The sequence below is a fragment of the Cydia pomonella genome, chromosome 8, assembly GCF_033807575.1.
Source record: "Cydia pomonella isolate Wapato2018A chromosome 8, ilCydPomo1, whole genome shotgun sequence".
In the NCBI taxonomy this organism is placed as follows: domain Eukaryota; kingdom Metazoa; phylum Arthropoda; class Insecta; order Lepidoptera; family Tortricidae; genus Cydia; species Cydia pomonella.
Genome location: NC_084710.1, coordinates 4452990 through 4466260, shown reverse-complemented (window position 1 = coordinate 4466260; position 13271 = coordinate 4452990). Strand labels below are relative to the sequence as shown.

Genomic DNA, 13271 nt, shown 5'->3' with positions numbered 1-13271 from the left:
GAATTTCGCGCCTTTTTTACTGACAAAGTTGTTTGACCGCCTATAAATACTTTATTTATAGGATTTGTCCTACATCTATACCATCCCATTACTGTTGCCACGCCCATCATAGTAAAGGGGTGTTTACTATAATTACCTTATAATTAATAGCCGCAACTTTGCATATCCAAACGCTCAAATGCAAACAGCATGCCAAATAGAAAGCATCAAAAATTCACAGTTAATAGTAAGTTCCACTTTGTGGAAAAGCGCGTTTTAAAACAGGTGTCGCCCTTTACACGGTGTTACAGGCCTATTTCCATTGCTTGCTGGAAGGTCGTTCGTCTCAAGCCATCCAGTGTAAAAGACTACGTAATTAATAAGAGCCCTTAATCCTTGGAGCGTTCTCCGATTTCACGAAATAACGCTCGATAGATGGCGTTGGCGCTCGGTACGCGAGCGCCGGCAACGCGACGCGCGTTTCAATGCAGACTAGAATAATCTTGATAGTTTTCAATATAATTTCAAGCAACATTAATTTTAGTGTCATATGATATCATATGGGCACTCTTTATTTTATTGTATATGCACAGTAGTTTTTTTTTTTATGTACACTACTACTAAGTGTACAGACTACAGAGTGTACTATAACCCTTGCTCTTTATTCTGTCTCTTTCACACCAATGGAAAATGAAGAAGTTACTAAATGACTGCAGGTATAAATAAAGTATATTAGTGCGATAGAGAGACAGATAGTGTTTCGTTGTCGTATCGTAAACGATTGGCATGTTGGCCACACACTTGCTTAGTGCCTAGCCAAAATACCAATCGTTTGCGTATATTAGTGCGATAGAGAGAGAGTAGTGTTTCGTTGTCGTATCGTAAACGATTGGCATGTTGGCTACGCACCCATGATACCTAGCCAAGAAGCCAATCGATTGCGCATATTAGTGCGATAGAGAGACAGATAGTGTTTCCTTGTCGTATCGTAAACGTTTGGCATGTTGGCTACGCACCCATGCTGCCCAGCCAAGATGCCAATCGTTTGTGCATATTAGTACGAGAGAGAGACAGATAGTGTTTCGTTGTCGTATCGATTGGCATGGTGGCTACGCACCCATGCTGCGTAGTCAAGATGCCAATCGTTTGCGCACATTAGTGCTATAGAGTTTCAGTGTTATTTGAAATCACGTTAGGGTTTGTATTATTATTTTTGACCCGAATGAAGTCCATGCAGGTTCTTATGATGGAGTCAGGAGTTGGTCACCAGAACTCCTAATCTACTCATTATAATTCCATCGTGCTTGGGCTCAAAAGATTTGCCCTGACGAACACCATCGATCTAGATGAGGTCCAGGGTCTCATGACGGAGGGTCACCAGAACTCCCCAGAACTCCTAATCTACTCGTCATAACTCCATCGAGTTTGGGCTCAATAGATTTACCCTGATGAGCACCATCAATCTAGATGAAGTCCAGGGTCTCATGATGGAGTCAGGAGTAGGTCACTAGAACTCCTAATCTACTCATTATAATTCCATCGTTTTCGAGCTCAATAGATTTGCCCTGACGAGTACCATCGATCTAGATGAAGTCCAGGGTCTCATGATGGAGTCAGGAGTTGGTCACCATAATTCCTAATCTACTCATCATAACTCCATCGTGTTTGGGCTCAATAGATTTGCCCTCACGAGCACCATCAATCTAGATGATGTTCAGGGTCTCATGATGGAGTCAGGAGTTGGTCACTAGAACTCCTAATCTACTCATTATAATTCCATCGTGTTTGGGCTCAAAAGATTTGCCCTGTCGAGTACCATCGATCTAGATAAAGTCCAGGGTCTCATGATGGAGTCAGGAGTTGGTCACCAGAACTCGTAATCTATTTATCATAACTCCATCGTGTTTGGGCTCAATAGATTTACTCCGACAAGCACCATCAAATTACCATTATGATGAATAGATTAGGAGTTCTGGTGACCAACTACTGAGTCCATCATGAGACCCTCGACTTAATCTAGATCGATGGTACTCGTCAGGACAAATCTTTTGAGCCCAAACACGATGGAGTTATGATGAATAGACTAGGAGTTCTGGTGATCAACTCCTGAGTCCATCATGAGACCCTGGACCTGATCTAGATTGATGGTGCTCGTCAGGGCAACTCTATTGAGCCCATACACGATGGAGTTATGATGAGTAGATTAGGAGTTCTGGTGACCAACTCCTGACTCCATCATGAGACCCTGGACCTCATCTAGATCGATGGTGCTCGTCAGGGCAAATCTTTTGAGCCCAAACACGTTGGAAGTATAATGAGTAGATTAGGAGTTCTAGTGACCAACTCCTGACTCCATCATGAGACCCTGGACTTTATCTAGATTGATGATGCTCGTCAGGGCAAATCTATTGAGCCCAAACACGATGAGGTTATGATTAGTAGTTTAGGAGTTCTGGTGACCAACTCCTGACTCCATCATGAGACCCTGGACCTCATCTAGATCGATGGTGTTCATCAGGGCAAATCTATTGAGCCCAAACACGATGGAGTTATGATGAGTAGATTAGGAGTTCTGGTGACCAACTCCTGACTCCATCATAAGACCCTGGACCTCATCTAGATCGATGGTGCTCATCAGGGCAAATCTTTTGAGCCCAAACACGTTGGAATTATAATGAGTAGATTAGGAGTTCTAGTGACCAACTCCTGACTCCATCATGAGACCCTGGACTTTATCTAGATTGATGATGCTCGTCAGGGCAAATCTATTGAGCCCGAACACGATGAGGTTATGATGAGTAGATTAGGAGTTCTGGTGACCAACTCCTGACTCCATCATGAGACCCTGGGCCTCATCTAGATCGATGGTGTTCATCAGGGCAAATCTATTGAGCCCAAACACGATGGAGTTATGATGAGTAGATTAGGAGTTCTGGTAACCAGCTCCTGACTCCATCATGAGACCCTGGACCTCATCTAGATTGATGGTGCTCGTCAGGGCAACTATTGAACCCAAACACGATGGAGTTATGATGAGTAGATTAGGAGTTCTGGGGACCAGCTCCTGACTCCATCATGAGACCCTGGACCTCATCTAGATTGAAGGTGCTCGTCAGGGCAACTCTATTGAGCCCAAACACAATGGAGTTATGATGAGTAGAGTAGGAGTTCTGGTGACCAACTCCTGACTCCATCATGAGACCCTGGACCTCATCTAGATCGATGGTGCTCATCAGGGCAAATCTTTTGAGCCCAAACACGTTGGAATTATAATGAGTAGATTAGGAGTTCTAGTGACCAACTCCTGACTCCATCATGAGACCCTGGACTTTATCTAGATTGATGATGCTCGTCAGGGCAAATCTATTGAGCCCGAACACGATGAGGTTATGATGAGTAGTTTAGGAGTTCTGGTGACCAACTCCTGACTCCATCATGAGACCCTGGGCCTCATCTAGATCGATGGTGTTCATCAGGGCAAATCTATTGAGCCCAAACACGATGGAGTTATGATGAGTATATTAGGAGTTCTGGTGACCAGCTCCTGACTCCATCATGAGACCCTGGACCTCATCTAGATTGAAGGTGCTCATCAGGGCAACTCTGTTGAGCCCAAACACGATGGAATTATAATGAGTAGATTAGGAGTTCTAGTGACCAACTCCTGACTCCATCATGAGACCCTGGACCTCATCTAGATCGATGGTGTTCGTCAGGGCAAATCTTTTGAGCCCAAACACGATGGGATTATAATTAGTAGATTAGGAGTTCTGGTGACCAACTCCTGACTCCATCATGAGAACTTGGACTTCATCCGGGTCAAAAATAATAATGCAAACCCTAACGTAATTTCAAGTGAAAATGCGTTTTTCAGAAAATCGCAGCCAAATAACACTAGACCTTACTCATAGTGTTGTGTTCCTGCCGGTGAGTAAGGTTGCCAGAGCTCAACGAGGGGTGGGAGGGGGTTAGGGTCGGCAACGCGCATGTAACTCCTCTGGAGTTGCAGGCGTACATATGCGGGCCGTATGCTTGTTTGCCACCGACTTAGTATTAAAAAAAAGTAACACTGAAAATCCATCAATAAGCGAGTCTGTTAGGCATACTGTAAAAAATGAACTTTTATTAAGATTTTCTAATCGCAGTATATAGCACTTCTCGGAACTCCGTAGCTGATTACGATCGCAACGAATGCCTGACAATCGAGCACAGGTCCATCCTCTAAGCGCGCTCCGCGCGGACTGAGAGCGGGGCGTCGCTGCTGCGTGATTTATACGTGTTTTAAAAAAATATAAATTTACGGCAATGTAGGTCCCATAGTTACGATTTTTTTTTTTATAGGTTAACATAAAGTTACAGTTTGCTATAATATTATTTTTTAAAGCAAAATATGCGTACAATTTGCGGAAATAAAATATAATAAAACCCTGTTTTCGCCAAAAAAATGAAGAAAACTCGGAAGGTATTTTATCAGTTTTTTCAAATGAATCTTCGATTGTTAATCATTCCAGCCCCTCGTACGAGATATGTTGAATCAAATTGTAGTCATTCATGTACCAAATGATTCTTGTTTATAGCAAAATTGAGAACCGAAACGCCACATCTCACTGCAAAATTTGGAAAAGACTCCCAAAAAACCTCATTAAAAAAGAGGTTTAAAAGAGAAAATGAAAATTTGAACTATTGGAGCCCCTAGTTTAGGAAACGATTATTTAAGTACGTTATCAGTTTTTGAATAAATACTAATAGTTACGTCGTAATCTTGAATGAAAAAGGAAGCATTTTACAAAATACGCTCGTCTGTAGGAATAAGGACTCTTAATTAAGGTAATCGAGGTATTATTTATGACTATTATTATAATTTATAACTGGTATGCCTTCGGTGATCGCTTGCTCTGTTAGAAGGCCTGTCCTCATCCTGTCCCCGTCTCCGTCTCCTTCCCGACCCAGTCTCGGTCCCCGTCTTCGTTCCGGCCGCCTGTCATGCTCCTAGATCTGCGATGAACATTTGTGCGACAAACGGGTATTTTGACTGTCGAACTAACGTTCTCTGAACTTCTGTGCAAAAAATTTGGCGCAGAAATTCTGTATCACTACCATTCATCGCAGATTAATTATTCGCAGTTCAGTCGTCGAGTCGTGTTGAACTGGTTCCCTCGAGCGTTCGGCTCTTGCGTTTGAACAAGCGAATGTAACAACACCGCACTAGGGGAAGGTATTATGCGAGGGAAACCAGCGCGCAGACTGTTGACGCTCGCCCGACAAGACACCGCTCGGTCGCTGAACGGCACGCATCCAATGCCGCGCTTGCAACAAAATAATTGAATTATGACTTAAAAGTTCAAAACAAGTGAAGTTTGAATTAAATAAGCAGACATTTTTGTGTGATAAAAAAAATCTTGTGACAGTTATGCAAATTATAATTTCAACGTTTTTCGTGCTCGCTCTTTTGCAAGGTACGTATTTTTCAGAATCGATCGAATTCAATAATAAACTGTGTTTAAATTAATTATTGGTGGAGAAAAGTTGTACTTACTGGGTTAATTCTATCATATTAGCACTTCCAGCTAGGTAATATAAAGCAGAAAGTGTTCTGTATTGACATGTATTTATTTATTTAAACTTTATTACACAAACAAAGAAAAATTTATAAATGGCGGACTTGATGCCAAAAGGCACATGTAATATGGGTACCTAATCTAAGTAACTCAACATTTAATTTCTAAGATATAGCCATGGTTTACTTAGAAGCTGGTGGCCTAGCGGTAGAGTCAGACCAAGATAAGTATATCTCGATGGTTAGCGTTTAAAAGTTTTTTTTATAAACAAGCATACGGCCCCGTAAGGTAAGCAGTCTCTATAGCCTATGTACGCCTGCAACTCCAGAGGAGTTACATGCGCGTTGCCGATCCCAACACTCCGCACCCTCGTTGAGCTCTGGCAGCCTTTGCAACTGTTTAATTGTTGTATATTCTACGAGTAGAAACATATCTCGTTTTGTTAAGCTATCAGGGAATAGGTGGTGGTGTTTTTGATGCTGTCTGTAAGTGTTAACTATAGGTAAAGACAAATATTCCTTGTATTTTGTAGTAGCCGGATATGCTTCGCTATGAGTAGCTCAGTTGGTAGAGCGTTGGGCCGGAGTTGCAGAGCGTGAAATTCACAGCCTTGGGCGAGATTCCTTTGAATCTGAAATATTTTTTTTTTTTTTACTTATACTTATAACTATACAGGCTGTTTATTGAGTCACCTGCAATAATTTACGGAGTGAATATATAGGTCCTACTGAGCAACTTTCGCCATGGGACCAACCCCGAAATCGCGATAAAAAATTGACTGTTTCGTACATTTTGGCTGTCTGACCTTGACATTGTCTTTGGGAGACAATTTTTTTTCGCGATTTCGGTTAGTCCCATAGTAACAGTTATTCAGTATAACCTATATAGTTATTGCAAATATATCGTCAGGTGACAAGCAAAACTCACTAATTACCACTACAAGTTCATAGCCCTAAATGAACCATATTACTACTATGATAAGGTTGATTTTTGCATAATTATTTTTAGTAATTAGTGAGTTTTGTTTGTCACCTGACGATATTAGATACGATATGGATGTTGGTACTTATCCAAATATTGGTCTCGATACTTATATATTTTTAAGATTACTTGATTGAGTTCAAAGTTATATAACTTTAACTATTGGTTAAAATACGAAGTTAGTTACAACTTTCGTCCCATCTTATTAAAACTTTCTGGACTCGTGAAATCCAATCGTAAGATTTATTTTGCATTTTTTATAAGTAATTTAAGATCTTTTACACCATCTTAACATTTCTTCTAAAGATTGTTTTCAATTTGCTGATCATTTCGATCATTTGTCACTTCTCTACAACTGAGTGTTCTCCTAAAATATTGTCACGACCACGTTGTCTATCCATGATCTCATGTCCATAACGTGCGTGCTAAAGCTCATTGAAGTGTTCAGATCAATTAAACTGACGAATAGTTCTTTTCTAATTCGCAACGTTCAGGCAATGCAGATATTCGCTCTATTTATCATGTGAGGTCAGGCATTGTGTTTCAAAAGAATAATAACTTATTGCAATCATTTGACTGCATCAAGCGTCTCAAGTTGATGTCGAGACCGGTAACGGCTTTAATATAACAGTCACTTGCAATAACATCTTATCTTGCACATCGAAGCGCGCAATATATGTGACACGCTCTTACGGTTGTCTACGAATAATTATTTATAATTATAAAATGATTGCGCGTATTATATTTATATATTAGAGCGAGTTGAAATTTTACATACAACATTTTTAATCGCTCTTTATTTTTGGATAACAATTTTAAGCAACGAAAATTAGTATCAGTCATATATATATATATATACATGTCACGTTAAGAGGAAAGGGGACGGCCGCTTCTCCAAACAAAGGCGGTCCCCATTTTCCTCTCTGGATATTAACAATGTGGAAAATATTTTTACATAATTTGATGTACTTATATTAACCATAACTATGCCCCTAAATGCTCCTAATTCTAATAATAATTAAAAATTCGAAAAAAAATCAAACATAGAGGTATATGCTGTGGCTGATACAACAAATTGTGTCAAAATATTTCCAATAATTATCCAGACAGGAAAATGAGGATTACCTACGTTTGTATGAAAAGTCGGTTTCACACGGGTCCTCCACTTTCGTCTGACATATTCATGCCATGTTTCATGTAATTTCAGCTTGTCATTATAAAACCAGAGCGTAACTTCTATTTTATGGGGGCGACTTTTTAGCGGTGGGTCTGTGTGACTCTTAACAATAACAGACCACGTGACAACACAGGTGTTCTGTTTGTACAAACAAATCACACACTGCACGACCTAGTTTAGACTGCCTAAATAATAGTACACCTACCTAGGCTGCAGAAAAACAGCAAACTCCTAACATCAGTTTTTGTGACATGAAAGACTTTAGGTTACATCAGTTAGTATAAAAGAATACAACTAATAAATAAGGTAGGTACATTGCAACAAAAAGAGCTTACAATTACTTATAATTTTCCAACGGCTATCTCTAAATAACGGTATCTATCCATATGTTATTTCTAATATTATATTAAGAGCCCTTAATCCTTGGAGCGTTCTCCGATTTCACGAAATAACGCTCGATAGATGGCGTTGGCGCTCGGTACGCGAGCGCCGGCAACGCGACGCGCGTTTCAATGCAGACTAGAATAATCTTGATAGTTTTCAATATAATTTCAAGCAACATTAATTTTAGTGTCATATGATATCATATGGGCACTCTTTATTTTATTGTATATGCACAGTAGTTTTTTTTTTTATGTACACTACTACTAAGTGTACAGACTACAGAGTGTACTATAACCCTTGCTCTTTATTCTGTCTCTTTCACACCAATGGAAAATGAAGAAGTTACTAAATGACTGCAGGTATAAATAAAGTATATTAGTGCGATAGAGAGACAGATAGTGTTTCGTTGTCGTATCGTAAACGATTGGCATGTTGGCCACACACTTGCTTAGTGCCTAGCCAAAATACCAATCGTTTGCGTATATTAGTGCGATAGAGAGAGAGTAGTGTTTCGTTGTCGTATCGTAAACGATTGGCATGTTGGCTACGCACCCATGATACCTAGCCAAGAAGCCAATCGATTGCGCATATTAGTGCGATAGAGAGACAGATAGTGTTTCCTTGTCGTATCGTAAACGTTTGGCATGTTGGCTACGCACCCATGCTGCCCAGCCAAGATGCCAATCGTTTGTGCATATTAGTACGAGAGAGAGACAGATAGTGTTTCGTTGTCGTATCGATTGGCATGGTGGCTACGCACCCATGCTGCGTAGTCAAGATGCCAATCGTTTGCGCACATTAGTGCTATAGAGTTTCAGTGTTATTTGAAATCACGTTAGGGTTTGTATTATTATTTTTGACCCGAATGAAGTCCATGCAGGTTCTTATGATGGAGTCAGGAGTTGGTCACCAGAACTCCTAATCTACTCATTATAATTCCATCGTGCTTGGGCTCAAAAGATTTGCCCTGACGAACACCATCGATCTAGATGAGGTCCAGGGTCTCATGACGGAGGGTCACCAGAACTCCCCAGAACTCCTAATCTACTCGTCATAACTCCATCGAGTTTGGGCTCAATAGATTTACCCTGATGAGCACCATCAATCTAGATGAAGTCCAGGGTCTCATGATGGAGTCAGGAGTAGGTCACTAGAACTCCTAATCTACTCATTATAATTCCATCGTATTCGAGCTCAATAGATTTGCCCTGACGAGTACCATCGATCTAGATGAAGTCCAGGGTCTCATGATGGAGTCAGGAGTTGGTCACCATAATTCCTAATCTACTCATCATAACTCCATCGTGTTTGGGCTCAATAGATTTGCCCTCACGAGCACCATCAATCTAGATGATGTTCAGGGTCTCATGATGGAGTCAGGAGTTGGTCACTAGAACTCCTAATCTACTCATTATAATTCCATCGTGTTTGGGCTCAAAAGATTTGCCCTGTCGAGTACCATCGATCTAGATAAAGTCCAGGGTCTCATGATGGAGTCAGGAGTTGGTCACCAGAACTCGTAATCTATTTATCATAACTCCATCGTGTTTGGGCTCAATAGATTTACTCCGACAAGCACCATCAAATTACCATTATGATGAATAGATTAGGAGTTCTGGTGACCAACTACTGAGTCCATCATGAGACCCTCGACTTAATCTAGATCGATGGTACTCGTCAGGACAAATCTTTTGAGCCCAAACACGATGGAGTTATGATGAATAGACTAGGAGTTCTGGTGATCAACTCCTGAGTCCATCATGAGACCCTGGACCTGATCTAGATTGATGGTGCTCGTCAGGGCAACTCTATTGAGCCCATACACGATGGAGTTATGATGAGTAGATTAGGAGTTCTGGTGACCAACTCCTGACTCCATCATGAGACCCTGGACCTCATCTAGATCGATGGTGCTCGTCAGGGCAAATCTTTTGAGCCCAAACACGTTGGAAGTATAATGAGTAGATTAGGAGTTCTAGTGACCAACTCCTGACTCCATCATGAGACCCTGGACTTTATCTAGATTGATGATGCTCGTCAGGGCAAATCTATTGAGCCCAAACACGATGAGGTTATGATTAGTAGTTTAGGAGTTCTGGTGACCAACTCCTGACTCCATCATGAGACCCTGGACCTCATCTAGATCGATGGTGTTCATCAGGGCAAATCTATTGAGCCCAAACACGATGGAGTTATGATGAGTAGATTAGGAGTTCTGGTGACCAACTCCTGACTCCATCATAAGACCCTGGACCTCATCTAGATCGATGGTGCTCATCAGGGCAAATCTTTTGAGCCCAAACACGTTGGAATTATAATGAGTAGATTAGGAGTTCTAGTGACCAACTCCTGACTCCATCATGAGACCCTGGACTTTATCTAGATTGATGATGCTCGTCAGGGCAAATCTATTGAGCCCGAACACGATGAGGTTATGATGAGTAGATTAGGAGTTCTGGTGACCAACTCCTGACTCCATCATGAGACCCTGGGCCTCATCTAGATCGATGGTGTTCATCAGGGCAAATCTATTGAGCCCAAACACGATGGAGTTATGATGAGTAGATTAGGAGTTCTGGTAACCAGCTCCTGACTCCATCATGAGACCCTGGACCTCATCTAGATTGATGGTGCTCGTCAGGGCAACTATTGAACCCAAACACGATGGAGTTATGATGAGTAGATTAGGAGTTCTGGGGACCAGCTCCTGACTCCATCATGAGACCCTGGACCTCATCTAGATTGAAGGTGCTCGTCAGGGCAACTCTATTGAGCCCAAACACAATGGAGTTATGATGAGTAGAGTAGGAGTTCTGGTGACCAACTCCTGACTCCATCATGAGACCCTGGACCTCATCTAGATCGATGGTGCTCATCAGGGCAAATCTTTTGAGCCCAAACACGTTGGAATTATAATGAGTAGATTAGGAGTTCTAGTGACCAACTCCTGACTCCATCATGAGACCCTGGACTTTATCTAGATTGATGATGCTCGTCAGGGCAAATCTATTGAGCCCGAACACGATGAGGTTATGATGAGTAGTTTAGGAGTTCTGGTGACCAACTCCTGACTCCATCATGAGACCCTGGGCCTCATCTAGATCGATGGTGTTCATCAGGGCAAATCTATTGAGCCCAAACACGATGGAGTTATGATGAGTATATTAGGAGTTCTGGTGACCAGCTCCTGACTCCATCATGAGACCCTGGACCTCATCTAGATTGAAGGTGCTCATCAGGGCAACTCTGTTGAGCCCAAACACGATGGAATTATAATGAGTAGATTAGGAGTTCTAGTGACCAACTCCTGACTCCATCATGAGACCCTGGACCTCATCTAGATCGATGGTGTTCGTCAGGGCAAATCTTTTGAGCCCAAACACGATGGGATTATAATTAGTAGATTAGGAGTTCTGGTGACCAACTCCTGACTCCATCATGAGAACTTGGACTTCATCCGGGTCAAAAATAATAATGCAAACCCTAACGTAATTTCAAGTGAAAATGCGTTTTTCAGAAAATCGCAGCCAAATAACACTAGACCTTACTCATAGTGTTGTGTTCCTGCCGGTGAGTAAGGTTGCCAGAGCTCAACGAGGGGTGGGAGGGGGTTAGGGTCGGCAACGCGCATGTAACTCCTCTGGAGTTGCAGGCGTACATATGCGGGCCGTATGCTTGTTTGCCACCGACTTAGTATTAAAAAAAAAGTAACACTGAAAATCCATCAATAAGCGAGTCTGTTAGGCATACTGTAAAAAATGAACTTTTATTAAGATTTTCTAATCGCAGTATATAGCACTTCTCGGAACTCCGTAGCTGATTACGATCGCAACGAATGCCTGACAATCGAGCACAGGTCCATCCTCTAAGCGCGCTCCGCGCGGACTGAGAGCGGGGCGTCGCTGCTGCGTGATTTATACGTGTTTTAAAAAAATATAAATTTACGGCAATGTAGGTCCCATAGTTACGATTTTTTTTTTATAGGTTAACATAAAGTTACAGTTTGCTATAATATTATTTTTAAAGCAAAATATGCGTACAATTTGCGGAAATAAAATATAATAAAACCCTGTTTTCGCCAAAAAAATGAAGAAAACTCGGAAGGTATTTTATCAGTTTTTTCAAATGAATCTTCGATTGTTAATCATTCCAGCCCCTCGTACGAGATATGTTGAATCAAATTGTAGTCATTCATGTACCAAATGATTCTTGTTTATAGCAAAATTGAGAACCGAAACGCCACATCTCACTGCAAAATTTGGAAAAGACTCCCAAAAAACCTCATTAAAAAAGAGGTTTAAAAGAGAAAATGAAAATTTGAACTATTGGAGCCCCTAGTTTAGGAAACGATTATTTAAGTACGTTATCAGTTTTTGAATAAATACTAATAGTTACGTCGTAATCTTGAATGAAAAAGGAAGCATTTTACAAAATACGCTCGTCTGTAGGAATAAGGACTCTTAAGTGCGAAAAGTAACGATTACTCACCAATGATAATCTTGAGTGCTACCTCATATAGAAAGTATCTAATTTGAAGTCATTGCCACTCAATTCGAGGACTCTTACTCAGAATGTGATACGCCGTTGACTCAGTAGAACGGTTATATCTCTGTAATAGAGGTATACCGGGCTATATCCTTTAGTAAGGCTGACTCATACCTCAATTTTCCTTTTGGATAAATGGTATGGGACCAGCTTTTTAATTCTGAGTCATTTTGTTTCAACATGAAAATCGCGTCGTACTCAAAAAATAATCTAAATTGGGTGGTTCTAGTCTTATTTTATAGGTATCTATATCATATCATCAACGATGCACGTTTAAATATCACTATTATCTAACTTTAAATTGTGACCTATGCTAAGAAAAGTTATAAATATAATTCTAATATAAACTTGGCTAAAAATAAAGGCATCTTACCTAACAGATCAGCCGCTAAAGTGATTACCTACTCAACAGCACGACTTTAAGCATCCATTGTTAAGCAGATAAAAATCAAAAAGTTATAATACTAGTACAAAATGTAATTGTAATCCGGAAGCTTAGGACTTCATTTATGAACCGTAGGTACTAAAGTTTCACGAGTTATGTAAAAGAGCCTTTTTTGGGCAAACCAATGTTTATCATAAGTAATGGTAACAGGCGAAACAGTGAAAGCTTTTATCTTAACACCAGATAATGGCGACTACATTTC

General features: G+C 40.8%; 1 protein-coding gene across 1 annotated transcript in view; it reads left to right on the top strand.

The window, feature by feature from the left end:
- The first annotated feature begins 5217 nt into the window (after positions 1–5217).
- LOC133520406 (putative carbonic anhydrase 3) overlaps positions 5218–13271 on the top strand; it is a 77313-nt gene continuing 69259 nt past the window's right edge. Inside the window, exon 1 of the mRNA XM_061854798.1 lies at positions 5218–5435. Within this exon, the coding sequence (XP_061710782.1) occupies positions 5390–5435 (46 nt within the window). The 5' untranslated portion in view covers positions 5218–5389. The remainder of the gene's footprint in view (positions 5436–13271) is intronic.